Source organism: Lithobates pipiens, unplaced genomic scaffold, assembly GCF_037356315.1.
Source record: "Lithobates pipiens isolate NorthernLeopardFrog02 unplaced genomic scaffold, aLitPip1_a1.2 Scaffold_1, whole genome shotgun sequence".
NCBI classification, from domain to species: Eukaryota; Metazoa; Chordata; class Amphibia; order Anura; family Ranidae; genus Lithobates; species Lithobates pipiens.
This window is the reverse complement of record NW_027507685.1, coordinates 45,589,630-45,613,802: the sequence shown is the minus strand read 5'-3', so window position 1 is coordinate 45,613,802 and position 24,173 is coordinate 45,589,630. Positions and strand designations below refer to the sequence as shown.

At 42.9% G+C, this 24,173-nt stretch overlaps 1 protein-coding gene across 4 annotated transcripts in view; it reads left to right on the top strand.

The window, feature by feature from the left end:
• LOC143996294 (integrator complex subunit 6-like) overlaps window positions 1–24,173 on the top strand; it is a 136,171-nt gene that overhangs the window by 56,684 nt on the left and 55,314 nt on the right. For 3 of the 4 annotated variants that reach the window (XR_013277542.1, XM_077491421.1, XM_077491309.1), the window contains exons 3-7: window positions 2,049–2,198; window positions 5,851–5,940; window positions 7,584–7,767; window positions 12,336–12,464; window positions 16,428–16,591. Coding sequence is in view for 2 of the 4 variants with exons in the window: in XM_077491421.1 (XP_077347547.1) it covers window positions 2,049–2,198; window positions 5,851–5,940; window positions 7,584–7,767; window positions 12,336–12,464; window positions 16,428–16,591 (717 nt within the window). In the remaining 2 variants the exon portion in view is untranslated. The remainder of the gene's footprint in view (window positions 1–2,048; window positions 2,199–5,850; window positions 5,941–7,583; window positions 7,768–12,335; window positions 12,465–16,427; window positions 16,592–24,173) is intronic. The other variant, XR_013277556.1, reaches the window with a different exon arrangement.

Genomic DNA, 24,173 nt, shown 5'->3' with positions numbered 1-24,173 from the left:
GCACGGCACGGGACGGATGCAAGGAGGCAAGGCACGGGACGGAGGCAAGGAGGCAAGGCACGGGACGGAGGCTCGGGACAAAGGTAGGCTGGACACACACACACACACACACACACACACACACACACACACACACACACACACACACACACACACACACACACACACACACACACACACATGGATGGAGACACACACAGGGATGGATGGATGGATGGATGGAGACACACACACACAGGGATGGATGGATGGAGACACACACACACAGGGATGGATGGATGGATGGAGACACACACACACAGGGATGGATGGATGGATGGATGGACACACACACACACAGGGATGGATGGACGGACACACAGGGATGGACGGACACACAGGGATGGACGGACACACAGGGATGGACGGACACACACACAGGGATGGACAGGCATGTCTCACCCTCGGCTTATACACGAGTCAATAAGTTTGCCAGTTTTTTTGGGGGTAAATTGGGGGCCTCGGCTTATATTCGGGTCGGCCTATACTCGAGTATATACGGTACATTAGTACTTGGCCTTTCTTGCCGAGGTACTTTGGTGCTGGTGGATGCCACTGCCTCCTCACCAGAACGCTTTAGTTTGGCGAGCAGAATATCTTCCTCCTCTGAGTCTGTCAGTGTTCCACTGCTTGGACTGGCTCGTTATTTACATCAGAATCTGAATTTGAAGAGGAATCCAAAGTAGAAGCAGTTGCTCTCGTCAGCTGCACTACGAATTTGGTATGCCTCCTTGGCGGAAAAGGATTTTTAGATGATGTTGGCAATGAGCCTGCACATGTGTGTGCTGATAAGCCTGCACTGGTGGCACTGTGGCACTGATGGGCACAGGCACTAACCCTGATGGGCACTGTGACATTGGCGCTGTTTGGGCACTGGTTTTTGCACTGAATATGATGGTGTATAAAAATAAATGACTAACACTGCAGCACAGATCCGCTCCCTCCTCACACGTGGTTTCTGTGTGAAGAGGGAGGACTGTCAATGAGAGATGATCTCGTATATTTACATTTGAGATCATCTCTCAGTGGACATGCAATCACGTGGTAAATGGATGGTGTCATTGGCCATTTGCCCCGATCTGTGATTGGCTATGTCCAAGGGACACAGACATCACAAATTTTCCCTGATGTGCGCCCACGAGGAGAGTGCAAAGGGGAGGACATCTTTTGACGGCCTCCCGGCAATTAAGGCCGCACTGTAGCTCTCATTCGGCTATAGCGTGGGCGCAAGGTGATTTAAACTTGCACCAGAACCGAGGGCTCCCGCATGCTCTGGCAAATCACATAGCCGACGTGCTCGAACCTGGAAGAAAGACCGGAGAAAGAGGTCTGTCCTCTCAGTGGTGACAGCACGCCTCTGGAAGGCTTTGTTTCAAGCGATGCATACTAATACGTTATGCAATTGCCTTACAAGTGTTTTTTTTTTTTTTTTTTTTTCTTCGTCTCTTTAACCGGCCAATGTTTACTACTGCTTTAAAGTGGAGGAGAAAAGGGAAGCTCTAGAAAGATGTTTATACAGGAGTTATGCAGAAATAAGTCATATAGATGGTTGTATAGAGTAGTGGTCATCAACCCTGTCCTCAGGGCCCACTAACAGGCCAGGTTTGCAAGATAACTGAGATACATCACAGGTGATATCATTTGCTGCTCAGTGATTTCAGTATTCTAGTCTGCATCTCCCCAAGGTAATACATGAAACCTGGCCTGTTAGTGGGCCCTGAGGACAGGGTTGATGACCACTGGTATAGAGATTCCCTAGGATCAGATTACATATAGCTTGTTCATTTTATCTTAATTTCTTAATTGTCTTCCTGGGCTACCTGTAAATTGAGACTCCTTGTCAGATAAAGTCACAAATTAAAATTGTATATTTAGCGTATCACAATACCTTTACAAAGCTGTATCATTACTAAATGTGAGGCATCACACCTATTTCATGTGGCCTTAAATAATTTCTTCAAGCAAAAGCATGATTTTTTATTTTTACTAACTCATCCATTCATCCACAGGCTGGTTGGAAGGAGAATCATGCAACCTTTATGAATGAGTTGAAGAACCTTCAAGCTACAGGACTCACTACTCTTGGCCAGGCACTAAGATCTTCGTTTGACTTACTCAATTTGAATCGATTGGTGTCTGCAATTGATAACTATGGACAGGTATGTAATTAAAAAAATTAAAAAAAGGGGGAAAAAACCCCCTCCTTTTTTAGCAAATTTTTCAGTGCCGGGTTGGGAAGGTCAAAATGTTGGATGCTGTTCTGTTGAATTAAATTTCTTCTTCTGGTGGGGTGGTGATCTTGAGTGATTGCAGCATAGGGTAGACAAAGGCCACTGGAGTCAGCATAGCCTTAAAGTGCTTGTAAACCCTCGCATATACCCAGTGAAGTGAATAGCCCCAGATGATACACAGATATGAAACAAATCTCCCTACATAAGTTTTACTTGTATATCTATTGTCTTCCCCTTTTATACACTCTTTGGAAAGTGCAAATTGTGTTACAAATCTCTCTTCCTCTTTCAGCAGCACATGTGGATGGGTGGGGATACTAGATTTACACTGAGGGCTGATTAGAGGACGCACCCCCCTCCACATAGGCAGACAAATGAAGGAACATGCAGAGCTGAATTGTGAATAGACCAGCTCCCTGCTAATCTCCCTCTAAGCTCCTCCTCCAACACATTTTTTCAGCTACTGTTATCTCATGTGTTGAAAAACTTTTCAAAAGGGACTCTATATATATATATATATATATATATATATATATATATATATATATATATATATATATATATATATATATATATATATATATATATATATATATATATGCTGATAACGGAGGAACAGAGCACCAGAGAGAACCCGCACTTGGAGCTTTGGAGAGAGATAAGTAAATACTACAGATAGCTGTGCTTGGGTCAAATTTTGTGAATGGAGTTTACAACCATTTTAAAATGGATCTCCCGCATAATCCTTACAAAGGCTTTAACTTATTTCCCATTATTATAATAAATTAAAATTAATTATTTTCCCAAAATTGAAGGTGTATTTATAACCAAAACCTTTTTCTGTTTTGTTCATTGACAGACACAGCGCTCCATTATTCAGAACCATAGGGTTATACACCCCTACAGGAGTATGACACTAGGCAGAAAAAAAAAGACTTGGCTATGCCTTTGGGCAGTCCTACGTGGTATACACCCCCCTCTCTGCCATAGGTCTTCAGTTTTTTTCTGAAAGATAAGCAGGGGGGGGGGTTCACTGTTGTGGCAGATGTTAGAGAGGTGCATTAGTGGGACAGATGAGTAGGGGGGGGTACAGTGGTGGGACAGAAGAGCAAGGGAAACCGTGGTTGGGCAGATGGGTTCAGTGCTAGGACAGGTGAGAAGGTGGTTCAGCGGTGAGACAGAAGAGCGTTGTGGTGCAGATGTGTAGGGAGATACATTGTTGGGGCAGATGAGCAGGGGGGTTACAGTGGTGGGACAATAGAGCAGGGTGGTACAGTGGTGGGGCAGATGGGCAGAGGGTTAGTGGTGGGACAGATGTGCAGGGTAATACAGGGGGGGGGGGGGGGGGACAGATGTGCAGGGTAGTACAGAGGGGGGACAGATTTGCAGGGGGGGTACAGTGATCTGAGGTGTGAAGGTGCATGAATTGGGGCTGATCTTAGGACTGTGGAGGTACAGGAATTGGGGCTGATCTAACCCATGAGAGTGCAGGATGTTAATTAGTCACTATTACTCAAGTAGTTTACAGCCTTTACTTTATTTAAAAAAATCCTTTTTGTGATAGAAAGTTAACATTTTTATTTTGTTATAAAATCGGCACGCTCAATTTCTTTGAATGCATTTTCTGCACACTGTGCTCAAAAGGTTGCCTACCCCAGCTTTAAACCAAGATGTCTGGTAGTGGTGAATGGAGCCACTTGAAGGATGATTTACTAAAACCGGGTGTTCAGAATCTGGTGCAGCTCTGCATAGAAACCATTCGGCTTCCAGGTTTTATTATCAAAGCTTAATTGAACAAGATTAAGTTGGAAGGTTGATTGGCTACCATGCACAGCTGCACCAGATTGAGTGCTCCAGTTTTAGTAAATCCCCCCTGCTGTGTTACTAATTATAGCTCCCAGTAACACTGGCTGCTTGGGTCATAGCTGTCTTTTTTTTGGTATCTGGTATATGCTTATGATTGCACTTTTATATTAAATACTGAAACCATCAAACATGATTATAACTGTCTTTCTTAAAATAACACACAATTGTATGATCTCATTAGGGTTCCGCTTTTAATTGGCTTTATTTTAAAATAATATTTTTGAGGTAGTGCAACACATTTTGGTTTTTCAATATTAAACGTATCCTACAGACTGGAAGGGTTCCTTAACCACTTTCCGATCAACCGCCACAGTTATACTGTGGCAGGTTGGCTCCACTGGGTGAGCCATCGTAGCTATACGTCGGCTCGCAAGGTCGGGATAGCAGGCCAACTGCACAGCGGGGGTGCTGGTGCTTGTGGCCAACGGTCGCGATGATTGCCGGCCACGAGCGATCGTAACAAGGAGAGACAGAACAGGCATAAGTTTACACCCATCCCTGTTCTGTTATGACAGGAGTGACAGATTGTGTGTTCCTATTAGCTAGGAACCACGATCTGTCACTTCCTCCAGTCAGTCCCCTCCCTCTTCAGTTAGAATCACCTCCCAGGGAACCTAGTTAACCCCTCGAGCGCCCCCTAGTGTTAACCCATTCACTGCCAGTGAAAATTTTACAGCAATCAATGCAATTTTATAGCATTGATCGGAAAAATTGTCCGATGTGTCCGCCATAATGTTGCAAACAAGATATTTGGGGGGCACACGCTAAAAGATGCATTAAAGATGGTGCAGCCATAAGACCATACAATAGAACAAAATATTACAGTGCACACATGCAAAAAGACATTTACCTCCTGCAATGCTATTTAAAACACCTAGCCATTTTCAAAAAACATGGGGATTTGGTCACACCATATTGCTATATGTGGCTTAAGCCCACTTACTGCGACAAAGTATCCCATGGTTAGTGGGTCCTACACTAGCCATAGAATGGGAGATCCGCTTCTCTGAACCATGGGAGCCATACACTCCATTATATGGGAGAATGAAAGGTCTCCACCTATGACACAGATGGACACTAATGGGAGGCACTGATGAGAGAGTGGGGTGCTCCTGCCCAAAAGGATTTTATCAGAATCCATACAATAGACTAACAAGATATTTGGGGGGGCACACCCTAAAAGATGCATTAAAGATGGTGCAGCCATAAGACCATACAACAGAACACAATATTACAGTGCACACATGCAAAAAATACATTTACCTCCTGCAATGTCACAGTCAAGATAAAAATCGCAGATTTCCGCCATTACTAGTAAAAAAAAAAAAAAAAATGCTATAAATCTATCCCCTATTTTGTAGACACTATAACTTGCGCAAACCAATCAATATACGCTTATTGCGATTTTGGTTTAAAAAAAAAAGTAGAATACATATCAGCCTAAACTGAGGGAAAAAAATTGTTTTTTTTATATATTTTTGGGGGATATTTATTATAGCAAAAAGTCTCTCACTCTGGTCAGGAAGGGGGTTAATTCTTCCGGGGCTGAAGTGGTTAAAAGATAGTGGTTGCCTGACTGTAGCTATTTAATTATTCCTTGTTGGTATATAAAATGACACAAGTGTGTAGCTGGTTATATCTGCCTGCAGAAATAGTTCTAAATTATTGGTTCATGTTCATAATCTGATTTTTTTTTTTTTTTTTTTTTTTTAAGGGAAGAAATCCATTCTTTTTGGAGCCTTCCATTTTAATCACCATCACAGATGGCAACAAACTTACAATACCTTCAGGAGTTCAGGAAGAGGTGAGTTCTTTGCACTGACTAGTTTAATTTTAAATCTGAACTTCATCTTTTCATACACTTTACATAGTTCTGCCCCAAACGAATTATGTCTCTCACTAACATGCAAAGTCTCTGGATGTGCAATATAAACTGTATGTAGTTGCAGCTACATACAGCATACCGCACTGTTACCGGTTTGAGCTGGGCCTGCCAGTCTCTTACCCAGAGCACAATAGAGTCCATCAGTGGTGCTCAGCCATTCAGAGAAACCGATATATTCTATCAATGAATACAAATTTTCCTCTAATTGGCTGAGTCAGAGAGGTGGGCTGATTTCACAACCTCAGACTCAACCACTTAGGCCCCTTTCACACTGGGGCGTTTTTCAGGCGCTACAGGGCTAAAAATAGCGCCTGAAAAAATCTGGCCCCTTTCACTCCAGTGTGAAAGCCGGAGGGCTTTCACACTGGAGAGCTGCGCTAGCAGGATGGTGAAAAAAGTCCTGCTAGCCGCATCTTTGGAGCAGTGAAGGAGCGGTGTATTCACCGCTCCTACCCATTGAAATCAATAGGGCAGCGCGGCTATACCGCTGGCAAAGCGCCGCTGCAGCAGTGCTTTGCGGGCAGTGTTAACCCTTTTCTGGCCACTAGCGGGGGCTAAAACCGCCTGCTAGCGGCCTCATACCGCCGCTAAAAATAGCACCGCCCCAGTGTGAAAGGGGCCTTAGAGGAAGCTTTGTATTGCTAGAATATATCACTTACTCTAAATGACTGAGCACCTCTGTGATAGACTCCGTGTTCCGGACATAAGACAGGAAGGTCTCGGCTCGAACCTGGAACACAGTGTGGTATGTAACAGCAGCTACAATACAGCTTATACTGCACATCCAGCAGCCTCACAGGTTATGCAAAAAGATCCAGAAAGTCGACAAAACAAACAGATTTCACCGCTCCAAGTCAAAACCACTGACAGGCTGCTAGCTCTCCAAATGAATGGGGGTTCCAGGTGCAGGCTGATTGCATAAGCCAAATGTGTAGAAACAGAACGAAACTCTGGATAGCCGAACTCCGGATTGTGTAAAAATTAGATGCCTTTATTTCTTCAAAATGCAAGTGCAAAACTCCATTGAACAAAACGTCACAGCAAAAAGGGAACAAAAAAAGGATTTTTGAATAAAATTTCTAACGCGTTTCACGCTACAAACAGCGCTTACTCATAGCTCATAATAATAGCTATGAGTAAGCGCTGTTTGTAGCGTGAAACGCGTTAGCAATTTTATTCAAAAATCCTTTTTTGTTCCCTTTTTGCTGTGACGTTTTGTTCAATGGAGTTTTGCACTTGCATTTTGAAGAAATAAAGGCATCTAATTTTTACACAATCCGGAGTGCGGCTATCCAGAGCTTCGTTCTGTTTCTACACATTTAGCCTCACAGGTTAGTGAGGGACATGGTTTGGGCCAAGCTGGCCCAAACAAACTATGAAAAGATGGAGTTCAGCTGTAAACGGAGCTCAGTGCATTTCATTCTATAATCCATCTGTCTAAATTTCACATTGGCCAAGTGAGCCAGCCCTGCTGGAACAAATTTTTTATTGTTTCTTTACCTGTGTTTTTTTTTATTTTTTTTTTATTTTTTTTATTCTTGTATCCTCTTTCTCTCTTAAAGCTCCATCTTCCCCTAAACTCTCCATTGCCGGGAAGCGAACTCACTAAAGAGCCATTCCGATGGGACCAGAGGCTATTTGCGCTTGCACTTCGCCTTCCAGGAGCTTTGTCTGTGGAGCCAGAGCAGCTCGGCAGTGTTCCATCTGATGAGTCCGCCATTACACAGATGTGTGAAGTCACAGGAGGTAAGATATCTGCACCTGTAAGAAAAGTGCAAATTATTGCATCCTGGCAGAAGAGAATCTCCTCAGACTTGAGTCTCTAAAGCCCATTCTTCCTTTTCTGCCTATTTAGCACACATCCTTTGTGTTTTTTTGTTTGTAATTTATGAAAGTTCTCTTCAGTTTGGATTGATAGAGAGATCTTCATTCAAATATATCATCGAAGGGGCAGCATTTGTGTAAAGCTATACTTAAAGAGGAAGTAAACTTTTTTTTTTTTTTTCCATTCTCTGTAAAGTAAAGGCATAATGTGGTAGTATGCATTGCATACTACCACATTGTGACCCTTACCCGCAAACGAAGCCTACGTCGTCCCCCCTGCAGGCCGCATACATCTTCGCCCATCTTCCTTCTGGGGCCACGGACTCTGGCTGTGTGACTGCCCAAAGACATGTGACGTCACTCCCGCGCATGTGTGCGGGATATGCCAGTGATGGCACACGTTCCTAAAGAAACAGCACGGGCGGTTGTTCTTCAGAGCACATGCGCCGATGACATCGTCGACACAGTGTTCGGTAAATATAGATACAAGTTACATAGGAAGGTCTACAACCTCTTTAAAGTGATACTAAACACACACGTGACTTTCTCCCAGAATAGATCTTAGTGGAGGAAGTCCTTAACCCTGTGTATGCTTAAACACTGAGTTTACACAAGTTTTGAACCCCTGGGCCCCATGGATTATAAGGGGAACCCAATTTGGCCTACAGGTAGATGATGCTTTTTAAAAAAAACATCTATAGTGACAACAGGCTTAAAAGGGAAGTCCTGAAGGCTCCCCCCCCTCTAGGCACCCCCCTATAATTCAACCCATGAGTCCCTACTATTTTGCTATTGGCCTATGGGGATGGACCTCTTTTCCCCTATGGAGAAATCACATCAGTTTAACTAGTTTATTATTTCATATTCTTCAACTCTTCAATGTCTTCTAGTACAACAATAAAAATAGTGCATCCAGATCGATGCAACCTTGGTATAACCTTAGGAGGTTGTACCCAAACCCCACATCTTGGGGGCGGCCTGTATTGCTGCTTCGGCCACTGGATCTTGCATGGTACTCGGCCACTGGATCACTCAACCTTGGTACTTGGTATACAGGTCCATGGTTGTGGTCCATCCCTATAGAAACCAGACTCTGAAGTCCGCTTCAGGAGTATTCCCACCGTGACAAGTAAAGCCTGGAACCAGCAGGCACTAGCGACTTATTTTAAAGTAAAAGAATAGTGGGCTAGTATGCATTGTATACTAGACCATTATGTGGCACTTGCCTCCAAACAAAGACCGCGCTGTCCCCATTGTTGGCCGCATCCATCTTCGCACCTCTTCCTTCTGGGGCCACGGACTCCAGCTCTGTGAGTGGCTGGAGCCACGTGACGTCACTCCCACGCATGCACGTGTGAACAGTCACGGCACTTGCGAGTGAAGAAATGGCACGGCATCAGCACAGTGTACAGCAGATATCTCCTAAATGGAGCACGTTTAGGAGATATTTCCACTACCTATAGGTAAGCCTTATTCTAGGCTTAACTATAGGTAAAAGTCACAATCTGAGAGGTTTACAACCATTTTAAGAGCTTTGTTTCAGGTGGATTGCCAGGTGTTGCACACCAAAGGTCGCACAGTTTACTGCCCCTTCTGCCTAGAGCCTTTTATAAGGTACACAGAGACCTACTCCCACCCTTTTAAAATTAGAACATTGCTACAGTATGGTTAACACCTGGACAGACACACTTTTCCTATTTCTGCACCTTACTTTGGGACTACCCCAAAGGGGAATATTTCCTTTGATGGCAATGGTGGTGTCCAATTTTAACACGGGTCTCTGCATTCAATTCTAGCTCTATGCCCGAGAATGCAACAAGTGGCCTACCCGACTAAGACAGACTTTTCTGCAACTGTGCCACAATTTATGGGACAACTAGGAGCTTTAATACAGCCATCATTGTCCAGGGCTCAAAAGCATCAGGCCCTTCTCAACCTCCACCACCTCTACTGCAGTCCTAAAGTGAAATGCCTCCTTTAGAAGATGCAGACATTAATGGGAATGAAGAGGACCTGGAGGCAATTTTTAAAGGAAGCTGCAGAAGATTTCTCAACCCCTGGCTTTTATACACTGGATGCTACAGCTTCACACAGTATGCTTGCCATTGTTGATATAATCACTTCTACAGTGTGCAAAAGCCTTGGCATTGTCACACTTAATTCTGCTCTCTCGCTATGCCTCTTTGGGCACTAAGGGATCTGCGAAGTCTAAAAGGACATTCCTCATTTATCAACAAATAGAATGAGTAAGTTATGATGATTGAGTCATTCCTGAAAAGATTTAAAATCTTGTGGCCAAAAGCCTGGACAACTGTAACTGTCTGAAGGAAAAAAAAAAAAAAAAGCCTCACGTGTGGTCTTTGAAGGAAGGACATCTCTTTGGTGAGGCTCTTCAGGGATGTCGCAGGAGGAAAGATTCATCTTCCACAGTGGAAGGTTCCAAAATCCCTCTCGGTGCCTGATTCTACCTCAAAACAAATAGCACCTCCAACACACCACCCATACTTAAACTTCTAAGCCTTCAGCCCTTCCTTTTCAGCATAGGACTTGGCCCACATAGCCCACCAAGTCTTCCTCAAAGTCCTCTTTCTAATAAAGGGGCACCCTCACTCCTATGATGTCTGTTGCAGTTTACCTCTCTACAATTCCCAAGCCTTTGGGTTCAATCAGTGGTTTCAAAATAGAGTTCAAAACTTCACCCCTCATTGTTTTCTTTCTGAAATCTACCAAAAATTGCCCCAAGGACAGTCAGATTTGCAGAAAGCCCTAAACCATCTCGTGTCTCGGAGTGGTCATTCAAATACCTCTGGAGGACAGGCTCCAAGGAGTCCGTTCAAACCTGTTTATTTTACCAAAACCCAACCGGGGTATTTGTGCTAGCCTGCACCTAAGCATCCATAGATATCCGAGATACCTGTCTGCTTGATCCCATTTACCCACACCATCACAGCACTTTCTGAGCTTTTGCAGTAGGAGACAAACTGGCAGTGCAACAGAGTATTCACAAAAGGGCTGTCACCCCTTCTTTCCTGTCTGGTTGTAAAGTCATAAGTTTTTTTTATCTTTATGCATTTAAAATAAAAAAAACTTGTGTGCAGCAGCCCCTCTAATATTTAACGGAGCCCCATCTCTGTCCAGCGATGTCCACAAGGACCTTGGCCGCCTTGGGCTCTCCCTCCTGATTGGCTGAGACGCAGCAATGGCGCCATTGGCTCTGCTGCTGTAAATCAATCAGGAGAGAGGAGCCGGCCGAACTGCAGCTCCATGTCTGAATGGACATATAATTACACACACCAACTACTGTATAAACAAGCTGCAAGCAAAAAAGTGATCAGTGATTACACTCAAATATGAATATGTAATATTGTATAGACAAAATTGCAACTAAAAAAAATACTGGAAGCTGTAATGGAAAAAAGTCATGTAGGCTTCAGGTAAATCCAGTGCTTTGTAAATGGAAACAAAAGTTTATAACCTGCTGCTGTAATATTAAAGCTAACTGACAGTTATCAATTGCATCTTAATTACCAACAAATGGCAGTGGGGACATCCGTTTGGTTTATATAAGAACATTCTAGCCACAGCTCGCCCACACCGATATGGTCATTTCATCTCCTCTTCTTGGCATAAGCAGGAGAACACAGGGACACTGCAGTACCCCTGCAGCTCATCTGGTGGCAATGTGGGGTGCTGAATGTCTAACAGGATCGTCTTGTCCTCTTGCTGCGAGAGGAGCCAAGTACAGACTTTGAAAACTTGAGCTGTATGGCTGTCCATAGCATGTATGTGACCCGAGGCAGCTGCTGTGCATGGTTACATTACAATCGTAGTAATAGGGAATCTGACATGTTTCGCCCGGGTGACGCCTCACCACAGTTTGCTTCTTGCCCCTTTAAGTCTTTTCTATCTATTCCCCTGAAGCTGTGGCAGTTTGCTCTGGCTATCTGTTTTGAATTGGCCGCACGTGCAGTGCAGGTTTCTGTGTGCGCAAGTATGTGGGAACCGTGGTGAGGTGACACCCCGTGGTAAATGTTGGCACTGTCGGACCACAGAATTTATAAAAAGCCCTGTTACACTGGCCCTACCTACCCCTGAAAAGCCCAATCTGATTGGGCAAAACATGTTGGATTACACAACACTTCAATTGTGACATCACCGTTCACGGGAGCTGCCTCGGGTCACATACATGCTATGGACATTAAATGGCTCCAAATTTCGAATTTGGTTTTGAATAGCATAAAGATTTTCCTCTTGCAACTGCTGAAAGCAGGCTTCTCCTCCCCTCCGTCCTGCAGTCATTCAGCGGCTGCAGGAGGAAAGTCGTCTTTATGCTATTCAAAACAAATTCGAAGTTCTGAGCTATTTAATCTCATTCTGGCCTGCGATCGTTTGCCAAATCACTTATGTGGCCCTCGCTCTTTAAAAGGTGCATTAGATCATACAGGGTGAATGTAGAAGAGCGTTCCTTTTTACCAAATTGTATTTTCCAGGTCGTTCATACTGTGTCAGGACACAGAGGATGTTGAACCAATGTTTGGAATCTCTTGCTCAGAAGGTTCAGAGTGGAGTTGTAATAAACTTTGAGAAGACTGGCCCTGACCCTGTTCCAAATGTGGAAGGTACATATCACCTATGCATTTATTCGATTTTACTATTCCTCTTTTGCACTGTTTCTCTCTGTAGTGGTATCCATGTTGTCAGGGGAGCAGGGCTTTGTAAAGCTTGCCCACTCTGATAACTGTTGATCTAGGAACTGGTGGGGGAATGGTTGAGAAGCAACAAAAGAGGTGCAGAAATCACAAATCCACAAAATGGATTAAACAGAAGCAGGAAGATATAGGCACAGCCAATCTTCAGGTACAGATTCCTTTACATCAAGGAACAGTCAGAAAAAGCAGTGATCTCACCCAATTTCTGCCACAAATCCATCTGAGACAAGCGGTTAGAGGCAGCAGTGCCTTAGATATTTTTCTGGTGTAGGGGAAAAAAGTGCACTCCTATTTTTAGGATTTGTTTTAGAATAGGTACAATCAACATAGCTTGGGGTTACCCAGCAGACTCTCAATATTTCGGTACAAAAAAGAAATGAGGCAGGCCCATGTAATGACTGGAAAATAAGGTTCGGTCACTTGGGCCCCAAAAGTAATCATGTTTTATTTCGGCTTTCCTCAGCGTGTAACTGACATTTGGCTTTGCCTTGTATGTGTAGAATGATTACCTTTGCAATTGGTACAACATCATAATAGTGTTCATTATTTTTTTGTATAATGCTTTGCATGCAATGAACATATACAGAGGGCTACAAACCAAAAGGCATGGTCAGTCAAAAAGCGTAAAGTTACATTAAACAAGTTGTGTAAAAGCAACAATGACTAAATAATAGCAATCAGTTATTTTTTATTACTTAGGTTTCACACTTACTTACATTTTTTGGTATTGAAATAGTGTCCAACATTTTGTACTTGTGTTTTTCCTTCATAAGGTTAGGCAACATGGCACCTGCCTCAGAAACCTCATCAAAAATGACTTGAGAGAGTGGATGTACACAGGTTGTGTATCATATATACAGCACTTAATTTATTTTTTTTAAAAAAGCAGGCTATTTGTCCCTGTATAGATAGCCCCTGCTAGTGTTTTTTCTTATAACCTTTGAATTAACAGTAGGATTCTGCAGCCTGATTTATTTTTCATTTCTGCATCTAAGTGTATGCTGGTTGTTTGTAACATGTATGTATCTGCGGAAACGCATGAGCATGCACCGATGAGTGGGTACAAAAATGCACAATTACAGTATGTGCCCTGTATACATGCTGTGTCCAGATTTTATTCGATTGTGATTGCCTGATAAATCATTGCTGCAAAAATATTTGTCAGCAGGTGGAGAGAGGAAGAGACACTTATAAACTGACTGAACACTTTGTTGACATTCAAGAGGGACAGGTTTCAGTTAAAATCTTGTGACCAAAACCCCTCTAGTCACGAAGGTCCAAAAGCGTCCAGTCATCTTGAGGGGGTTAACCAGTGTTGAACCCAAAAACATGTATTATATTGCAGGTTACCAATTCCTAGATGTGGTAGCTGCATTTGATTTCTTTTTTTCCCCTTTATTTTGTTTATCCAGTCAGTAAGTCTGTTTTTTTTTTTTTTCAACTTCCTTCAACAGACAAAACTTTCTAGCAAAAGTGGCAAATAGAGGTTTGAAGACAACCAAATGACACTGACAGGGGTACTTACATTGGTCAATTTTTTATTAATTTTTGTAAAAATGTTATCCCAAAAGGGAAAAAACTGTGTTAGAGGGAATTTAACTTTAAAGTGGAACTACACCAAACAATTTTTCCCAAAAGATATGACTTGAATGATGGTTAACTGTCAATGTCAGCACCATGACAACAGCAGATGAAACTGAGGCCAAGATGGCAGCTTCCTTGGCTGTAAAGCATAGGAGGGTTTAGTTACACTTTTTATTTTGTTGGTCAAGTCCATCTAATGCCGCCTACACACGAGCGGATTGTATGGCGTACTTAGTCCGCCATACAATCCGACGGACAATCCGTCGTAGTTTCCACTGAACGGACTTGACCACACACGGATACACAAACAGTCCGTCGAAAGCTTGCGCGATGACATGTACAGCACGTACGACGGGACTAGAAATAGGAAGTCCAAGACACAGCAAAGCACCCTTCCGCCGTGTAAATCCTTTCTGGGCATGCGCCATTCTTAGTCCGTCGAACTAGCATACTGACGACCGTATTGTCCGCTGAAACCAAAGTACGACGGACAGATTTTTGGAAAAACTGAAATTCTTAGTACTCCGGACTGCACGCTGAAAAAGTCAGCTGAAGCCCACACACGAGCGGATTGTCCGCTGAAATGTGTTTCAACGGACTAAGTACGTCAAACAGTTCGACCGTGTGTACGCGGCATAAATCTACCCAGGTAATCTAACTTTACCCTCTCCCCAGAGTGACAATGCTGTTGTCAAAATGTGTATCTGTTGCTGCTCCATTCAGAGTGGAGACACCTCAAGACAGGACGTGTTACTGGCTAAATTACCAATTTAACCACTTGACCTCCAGAAAATATACCCCCCTTCATTACCTGGCTATTTTTTGCCGGGCGCCACTGCATAACTTACTGACAAGTGCGTGATTGTGTGACATTGTACCCTAATAAAATTAATTTTCCCACAAATAGAATGTCTTTTGGTGGTATTTGATTACCACTGCGGTTTTTTCTTTTTGTTTTGTTTTTTTGCGATCTAAACAAAAAAAGAGAGACAACTTTGGAAAAAAAATCAATATTTTTTACTTTCTGCTATAAAACAAATCCAATAAAAAAAAAATGTAAAAAAATCGAATTTCTTCATAAATCTAAGCCAAAATTTATTCTGCTACACACGTTTTTATAAAAAAAAAAAAAAAAGAATTCCCAATAAGTGTAAATTGATTGGTTTATGCAAACGTGATAGTGTCATTTATACTAGTAATGTTGGCAAGCAGTGACTTCTAGCAGGAATACAAAACAAAGACTCCTCGTTTAATGACTTACCTCTTTAACGACCGCTTGGACTTACGACCAACTCTCCCGACCCGAGCGATGTACAGTACAGAATTTTTGTTTATATTTTTGTGTTCTTTACTTATGCAAATTAAAACAATATTATTGAGTTGGAGTTTTGTGTTTACACCTATGTATCAGCGTACAGTAGTTAAGAATGCTTAAAATATTGATTACTTTGGGGCTCTTCATTTAATGACCAATTAGTTTAACAACCTGGTTGCTGGAACGGAACATGGTCATTAAGTGCGGAGTGCCTGCATTACGGAAGACAATTGACACACTGCGGGAACCAGTGACACTAATACAGGGATCAGTGCTAAAAATATGCACTGTAACTGTACTAATGACTAGCTGGGAAGGGGTTAAATATCTAGGGCTATCAAAGGGTGTGCCTAGCATGTGTTTTTGTGACCACAGTGTGCTTCTTTCCCTAGGGGAAGAGATAGATTCTAGTCCCTGCTTTGCAGATACGCAGGCTCGATCAATTCCCCCCCCCCCCGGTCATAACCGATATGCCTTGCTTAGATAGGCATGCACAGGTCAGCTTCTGCTGTGAATTATCACAGCAGAAGTGGCCCGTTGCCAGCACACGTGCTGCAGGCGAAAGTGCAGGATCACGTATATATATATATATGTGTGATCCTACGCACAGCTGCCATCCTGTAGCAGTAAACGTACTATAGGGCAGCAGTTAAAATTTAACAAAGACCAAAGAAAGAAAAAAACAAAACAAAAGCATCCACCGCGTTTTAAGCATTGGTAAACCGCAATATATTTGTTTTGAGGTTTATTACTGATTAAAGACTTCCAGAAATGCACCATACTTGGATGCAAAAGAGCAAGTTATAGGTGCCTAAACCTGACTTTAGAACTTGTTGCCATATTCAACTCAAAGACATAAAAAATTGTTGCCACCTTTATTTAATAAGATTGGCCAAAATTATTTTTTACTATTTTTTTACTCCTTTTTTTTTTTCATTTTTTCTTTTTTTTTTTTTTCTTTTTCATTTTTGTAGATGGACCGACAGATTCTCTGAGGCCAGTTAATTCTTTTGCCCCACAAGCCTGGCATAGCTGTCATAAACTTATCTACGTGCGACCTAATCCAAAAACCGGCGTTCCCCTTGGTCACTGGCCAATTCCTGAGTCCTTCTGGCCTGATCAGAACTCTCCAACGCTGGTAAGTTCATCTTCTGGGTGCAAGTAGAAGTTTACTGTGGATTGTGTGTGTTCCAGCATTGCTTAATTCAGCATTAGCTTGCCAAGCTATTATACAAGTGCGAGAGATGCCAGCAGTTTTTAAGAGAAGAAGTATTATGTTGCATTGCAGGGTAAATGCAGGTCTCCATGTCAGGAGTTTATACTTGACTGACTTTTTCTTTTGTTTCATTTCTTTTAAAATTGTAAAAAGCTATTACCAGCAAAAATTATCTATCTTGCCTATCCAGTGCTATAAAAAGACAAAGTAAAGCTTTAAGTACAAAACAATAGAAAAACAAAACTTTTTCCCTTTTTGTTCGTGCAGACGGTCTCCAGAAGGTCATGTGGCTGTCCAACTGCCCCTTGGACATGTGCCTATAAAAGAGCTGTGTGTCCTGGATTAGTTTTGTGTGCATATTATTGCCCACTGTCAGTGAAACAATCCCTAGACGTTTCTGTAGCTGACTGTTATTACACACCAGACCAGAGGCTGAACTGCTTTAAGATATATCATCATATCTAAAGAAGCACTGTCATTATTGATGTGTGTATCATAACAGTATTTCTGTTCAAAATGTCTTTTTTATGTTTCCTATTACCCAAAGCTTTTTTGGGCCATACTTCTGTTATGGATCACAGGAGTGCACTTTTGATCTCCTGTGACCCAGAATTCGCTGACAGTGGATATCTCAGAGCCGATCCAGGCTCCGGAAACATCCAGACAATGTCGGGATCCACCCAGATGCCTGACAAGCAACTGGGTCAGCTTCTCTCAGTACACCACTTAAAGCCCGAGCCAGGCACTCCCGCCCTCTCCACAGCCCAGCACTCCAGTTAGCATGGGAGGGGCAGAGCAGAGAGCAGGAAACTTGGTTATCTGCTCAGTGAAGGCCAAAAGTTGAGCGATCAGCAGTCATGAAATCGCTCAGTTCTCAGGCTTAAAGCTGATGGGAGACCAAAGTTGCAGCAATGTTGTTGTTTTTTGTTTTACTATGCCCACATGCAAGATTTTTTTTTTCCCCCCCTGACAAATGATTTAGTTTGGGCATGTATTCAGAATATATGTCAGTCAGGGCTCATTCACACCAGGGGCAGTGTGGGAACGCATAGAATATTGCTAGTCTTCCCACACTGCACAAAAATGTCCTGCTCTTTTTCATACAACATCCCCATCTAACATAGCTAGTGCGCGCTCGTTTGCACCCGCCAAAATGCATGGCATCACAGTACCGTGTGTTTTGTGTGGCACAATTTTTTTTAACAATCACAGTGGTACCTTTTTAAGTAACTTTGAAACTAATGGGTTTCCCTAAAACATGATGGGCCGGAACACACAAAAAAGCGTGCACTTGATGCACCTCCTGGTGTGAATAAAGCTTAAAAATGACTACATTTTTAAAATCTGTCATACATGCATGTTTTCCCCTGCAAGTACAGGAGATAACCTGTTGGTTTGCCAGAAATACTTAGCGCCTTATTTCTGTTGTAGGCTGATGACACAAAGCTTTTCTTGTGGACCTTGTGGTGACTTGTCAGTCTATCCAAGTATCTTTTTCTAAACTATTCCACTCCCAACCAGATCGTTACAACATAACGGTTAATCATTCTGTAGTCCAGGATAAGAACTAGAAGGGCTTAAGAGGCACTTTAATATAAGAGGAAGCCTGTGCACAGGGCAGCTCTGAATTTCTTACAAGATCAATAGGGTTATCTTAATCATACAGTATAGTACAGGCAGTCCCCAGGTTCCAAACAAGATTGTTGGGTTGTTGTGGAAACAAGGATTGGTGATTAAAGCATCAGTGGAGACACCTTTTTCCCATAATAACTGTTACAGGAGAGAATTTTCTTTCCTAGGGGTAGATTTCCTCTCACTTCCTGTTGTCTCCCTCCGTTTGTAAGTAGGAGTCGTTTGTAAGTTTTATGTTTGTAACTAGGGGGACCGCCTGCACACATGCAGAGTATTCATACATTAATGGTTATGGGTGGGTACCTTTGGGTGATTGGGCACAGGCAAAGCTTTAGGCTAGGTTCACACATGTCTGGTGCGAATGTCCCCTCCATTTTCATTGCAAATTTCCCAAACAGCTGTTAAGCGGTTCGATTTTAAATCCTGTTCAGATGCAAATTTCTGGCCGTACTAGACCAGTATGACAGAGCGATAACTCTAAATTCAACACACCTGCTCCCAATTAACACCAGAGACCTTGTAACACCGAGTCACATGACACTGGGAGGTGAAATGGCTAATTGGGTCCAATTTCACATTAATGGCTGTGTGTTGAGTTATTTTTAGGGGGCAGCAAATATTGCACTGTTATACAAGCTGTACACTCACTACTTTACATTGTAGCAAAGTGTAATTTCTTCAGTGTTGTGACATGAAAAGATATAAAATATTTACAAAAATGTGAGGGGTGCACTCACTTTTGTGAGATACAGTGTGTGTGTGTGTGTGTATATATATATATATATATATATATACACTCTAAAGAGGATGGGGTGGCAAAACGACAGCTCAACTGTGAGGTTCTACCATCCTCTAACCTCACGTGTGACCAACCCCTGATAGTACAGTCAATCACAGTTCTCCAATCACCACCACTCTAGCCACAGTGCCGCCAGTCCATAGAAGCTAGAATCGGTGTTCTGCTTTCCCTGTTTAGTGACCATGTTTCTACCTGTTGACTGGACTGACCCATCTGCATGTCCAACTGACTATGTTCCTGCAAGGTACCAGTCCGGACAGCCCACTAGTTGTATTAACTTCTGTCACTCCAGAAGATTGAGGGGGTGGGTTAAGGACAGGTAACGATTTCTGCTGAAAGCAGTAGAATCAATACAAGGAACCCATACAAACACAGTTATGTCCATGGGGTAATTCTTCTGTGTTTGGTTTTAGCTGTAACTTAACATTTAACTAGTTTATTATTCTTCTTTATTATTTTATCTTCAAACTCATTGTTTTCTTCTTAAAGTGGAGGTCCGCTGAAATGTATTTATTTTTTTTAAAAGTCAGCAGCTACAAATACTGCAGCTGCTGACTTCTAAAATATGGACACTTACCTGTCCAGGGCGCCCGTGATGTCAGTGATCTGTCACTCGGCTCTCGGGTGCTGCCGCCGCCATCTTTGGTAAGAGAATCGGGAAATGAAGCCTTGCGGTATCACTTCCTGTTTCCTACTACATATGCGTATAATCCGGATGTTCCTTGCTGTCTCTGGGACCCGTGTGTTTCCCAGCAGACGGGGGGAGGGGGAAGAGGCGTAGACGCCCGTGGGAGTCTGTGCCCGGGAGTGGGTGCATTGTACAGGTATCTCCACCTCCCCCCTGAAAGGTGCCAAATGTGACACTGGAGGGGGGGAGGTTTCCGAAAAGCTGAGGTTCCATTTTTGTGTGAACCTCCGCTTTAAAAAGGAGTGTATCCAGATCAGCACACTTGTGGTAACACCTTGGGGCTTTACCCAGATTCCTTGCAGGGGTGACACTCTGTAATGATGCTTAAGCCACTGGATGGCATGGGCACTCACCTTGGCACATGGTGCACTGTTACATTAGATGCAGGGTGCTATACAGGTCCAGGGTTGTGGTCCACTGCTATGAAAACCAGCCTATGAAGACTGGGTATGGACTTTCTATACAGTCCAGCGTCCAGGTAAGGTAGTCACCCTGCATCTCTGACAATTACTGTAAACATCAGGGCTATGTTTGAAATGTATTCACCTGTGTCGCATTGTAAACTTTACAAACTTGGCCTTAAAACCACTCGGAGCTTATTCTCAGATGGATGACCAGGTGTTGCATCACCACTGGTCACACACTTTACCTCCACTTCTGCCTGAAGCCTTTATTAAAGAGGCGGTTCCATAAAATAATAAAAAATGAAAAGTCAGCAGCTACAAATACTGCAGCTGCTGACTTTTAATAATCGGACACTTACCTGTTCCAGGGTCCAGCAATGCAGGGGAATCAAAGCCCCGCTCCCCCCCCCCCCATCCGCTAGGCGGCGCCGGCATTGCAACTATGGGCATCCGGCCGTGGCTTCACAGCTGGGCACCCACTGCGCAGTCATCTGGGACCTGTCGCATGTCCCTGATGACTGACAGAAGGGAGGGGGCAGAGCTGAGCCCTTCCTGTGTAGAGGGAATGTGATGTCACCAGCCCAGGCACTAAAGGAGGCAGACTACGAGGGACCCCCCTAGCAACAGGCATTTAGAGGCAAGTTAAAAAAAAATCCAAATGCTTTTTTTTTATTTTTTTTTATTTAGGAATTGTAATTTTTTTTTTTTTTTTCTGTGGAACACCACTTTAAGGTACTCTGGTGCTTCATCCTTCTCTTTCTCAATAGGATTTGTTACAGGACGTTCTAAATCCAGGTTACCACATATTAATTGCAGACTCTGTACTCTGCAGCCTATTCCATGAGTACACCACAGCAGAATACCCTCACTTGTAGCTATGGCATAGACGAGATGAAACGGAGTTAATGCAAAATCGCAGGCACACATTTGCTCTGCCGAAGGCCCTCAACACTCAACCTCGGAGTGCTGATCTGTCCCTTTGGCCGTCTAACACCGGTCTCCACATGTGATTCTAAATCTTTTTTTAGACAAGCAACAAGTGGCCTATTTGTTTAAATCCGAGATCTCTGCATCTGTCACGTTTCCTCGGACAGATTACGGTGTTAATACAGTGATCTTTGTCCAGAACTCAAAAATTTTTGGTCTTTCTCAACCTGAGTTGGATCCCGATATGCCAGTCCTAGAGGATGCAGACACAGAAGGGAAAGGGGGATATTTGAGGAAGCTGTGGAATTTTTCCGCCCCAGACTGACACTTTATTAAAGAGGGAGCTTTACACAACATAGTTGCTAACGTTCAAAAGCTTTGACATTGTACAGACTGACTCCCCTCTGGCTATGCCCCTGTGCAAAATCCTGCAGAACATTCTCTGTTCATGAACAGATAGAATGTACAATCTATGACGATTGGGTCACTTCTAAAAAGATAATATATTTATAATATTTGTGGTCGATCCTGCCATCTCTGTCCTGAACAATAATCTCACTGTACCTATTAAACATTTTCCATCTTTTTAAAGATTGTGCAGGTAAAACATATGGGGTGCTCCGAAAGACTCTTTACTCTGCCAGGCCTGTCCTCACAACCAACTCTGGCTGCAATTTCAGAATTAAAACTGCATCTAACAGGACCATGGCAATGCACAACCATGACCCTATATTTTAGGACTGTGCAGTTACAGCAAATGCCTTCACCCCTATTCTTGTGTGGACGTTTTAAAAAATGTCACGCAGCAAATTTAAAGAATGTCTTAAATCTCCATTCATATGCACAGACTGTTATGGCTAAAAACTTGGACAATTGGAGGTGTCTGCAAAAGGGGCCTCATGTATGTCTTACCGAGGAAGATGTCTTTTTTTTAGTGAGGTACTTGACCAATTCATTAAAGCGGTCACGGGTGGGAAAGTTTTACTTTCACAACGGTAGATCCCAAAAATCACCTCAAGAGCTCCTAGCGCCTCAATGGAGATCACCTGTCTGCTTTAACCCCTTCCTGACCAGCCACTCCCCTGGGCAAACCAACGTAGCTGTACGTTGGTTCACCTTTCGCCCGCTAGGGGCCACGTGCACGCTGCTGGAGCCGATGTGCATGGTCAGAGTTCACAATGGTTGCCGTGCACCCGTGATCGCTCCACACAGAGACAGAACAGAGATCTGTTAATGTAAATAGACAGATCTCCGTGTTGTCAGGGGTGAGGAGACCAATCTGTTCATGCTAAATATGAATAATGATCGGTCTCCTCACCCAGTCAGTCCCCTCCCCCCACAGTTAGAATCACTCCCTAGGGAACAGTTAAGCCCTTGATCGCCCCTTAGTTTTAACCCCTTCCCTCCCAGCGACATTTACACAGTAATCCGTGCGTTTTTAGAGCACTGATAGCTGTATGAATGCCAATGGTCCCAAAAATGTGTCAAGTGTCCATTCTGTCCGCCATAATGTCGCAGTCCCAATAAAAAATTGTTGATCACCGCCATTACTAATTAAAAATAAAAATTCTGTAAATCTTTCCCCTATTTTGTAGATGCTATAACTTTTGCGCAAACCAATCAATATACTCTTATTGCGATTTTTATTACCAAAAAATATGTAGAAGAATACATATCGGCCTAAACTGAGGAAAAAAATTGCTTTTTTTAAAATAAAAAATCGAGGATATTTATTATAGCAAACAGCACAAGCATGTTGTTTTTTTGTTTTCAAAGTTGTCGCTCTTTTTTGTTTATAGCTCAAAAAATAAAAACGGCAGAGATGATCAAATGCCACCAAAAGAAAGCTCTATTTGTGAAAAAAAAGTACGTCCATTTTGTTTGGGTACAAGTCGCATGACTGCGCAGTTGTCAGTTAAAGCAACACAGTCCATATCGCAAAAATGGCCTGGTTATTCAGCAGCCAAATCTTCCGGGGCTGAAGTAGTTAACCAGGCTTCAACTTCAAAACCTAAATTCAGCCTCCCAAAAGAACTTGAGCTTATTGGGCATATCAGATTTTGTTGGTGTGCCAATGCATTTTAGCTGTGGGTGCTTGATGGTTTGTACAACTCTGTTCAGTGTTGTCATGTACTCTCAAGAGTGTATTAACTTTTTCTGTATGACAATCAAGATTGAAAATAAAGAACAAAAAAAAAAAAAACTAAACCTTTCTTTTGGCGCAAGGCTAGGCCCACAAAGGCTACCAAGCTTTCCCCCAACGTCCTCTTCACATTGAAAGCGCACCCTCACTCCTAAGAGTGGGGGGCTATCTTTTAGTTTACCTCTCTCTGGGTCAGATGTCCCAGACCTTAGGAGTCAGTCGGGTGGATTCAAAGGGCTACAAAATCAGGTTCAAAACTCTATCCCCTCACCACTTCTTCTGAGTCAACTGTCAATCCCCAGCCAACATGTTTGTCTGGAACAGGCATCGTTGGGGGAACACATGCTCTGTTTCCCTTACAATGCCTCTTTGGGGAAAAAAGTGTTGGGAGGGGCTTGCCACATGATGTCTTGGTTCACACAGATATGCAATGTGGCTATACTGGTCTGTTACAAGCGATACTTTACCTTTCATCTCTGTGAATGCATTTTTAAATAAACTGAATGTATGTTTTTACTGCTTCACTATGGGAGCTGGTCCTTGCTTTTTAACATCCCTGCAGTGACTGCCATCTGAGGATTATTGTGATACCATGAGGGTGGGATTTAGTATAGTTGCCCTACAGCCAAGTGCATATTGATCTTTTTTTGGGCATCTGTATATCTGGTAAGATACCCATATATACTAGTGAGAGGTGTTGGAACACATTTTGGTTTGCTGTATTCATGCTACTGCTGCCACCTGGCTAATATCAGTCCCTTCATTATTTGGGACTGTATCACATTTTTCTGCACATCATATGTTTTATTTCACAGTATTTGGTTATGTAATGTAGTATATGATTTTTATTTATTTGGTTGGTAATGGCAATAGTATTGATGGAATCTTAAAGGAGCAGCACACCCTTTCTC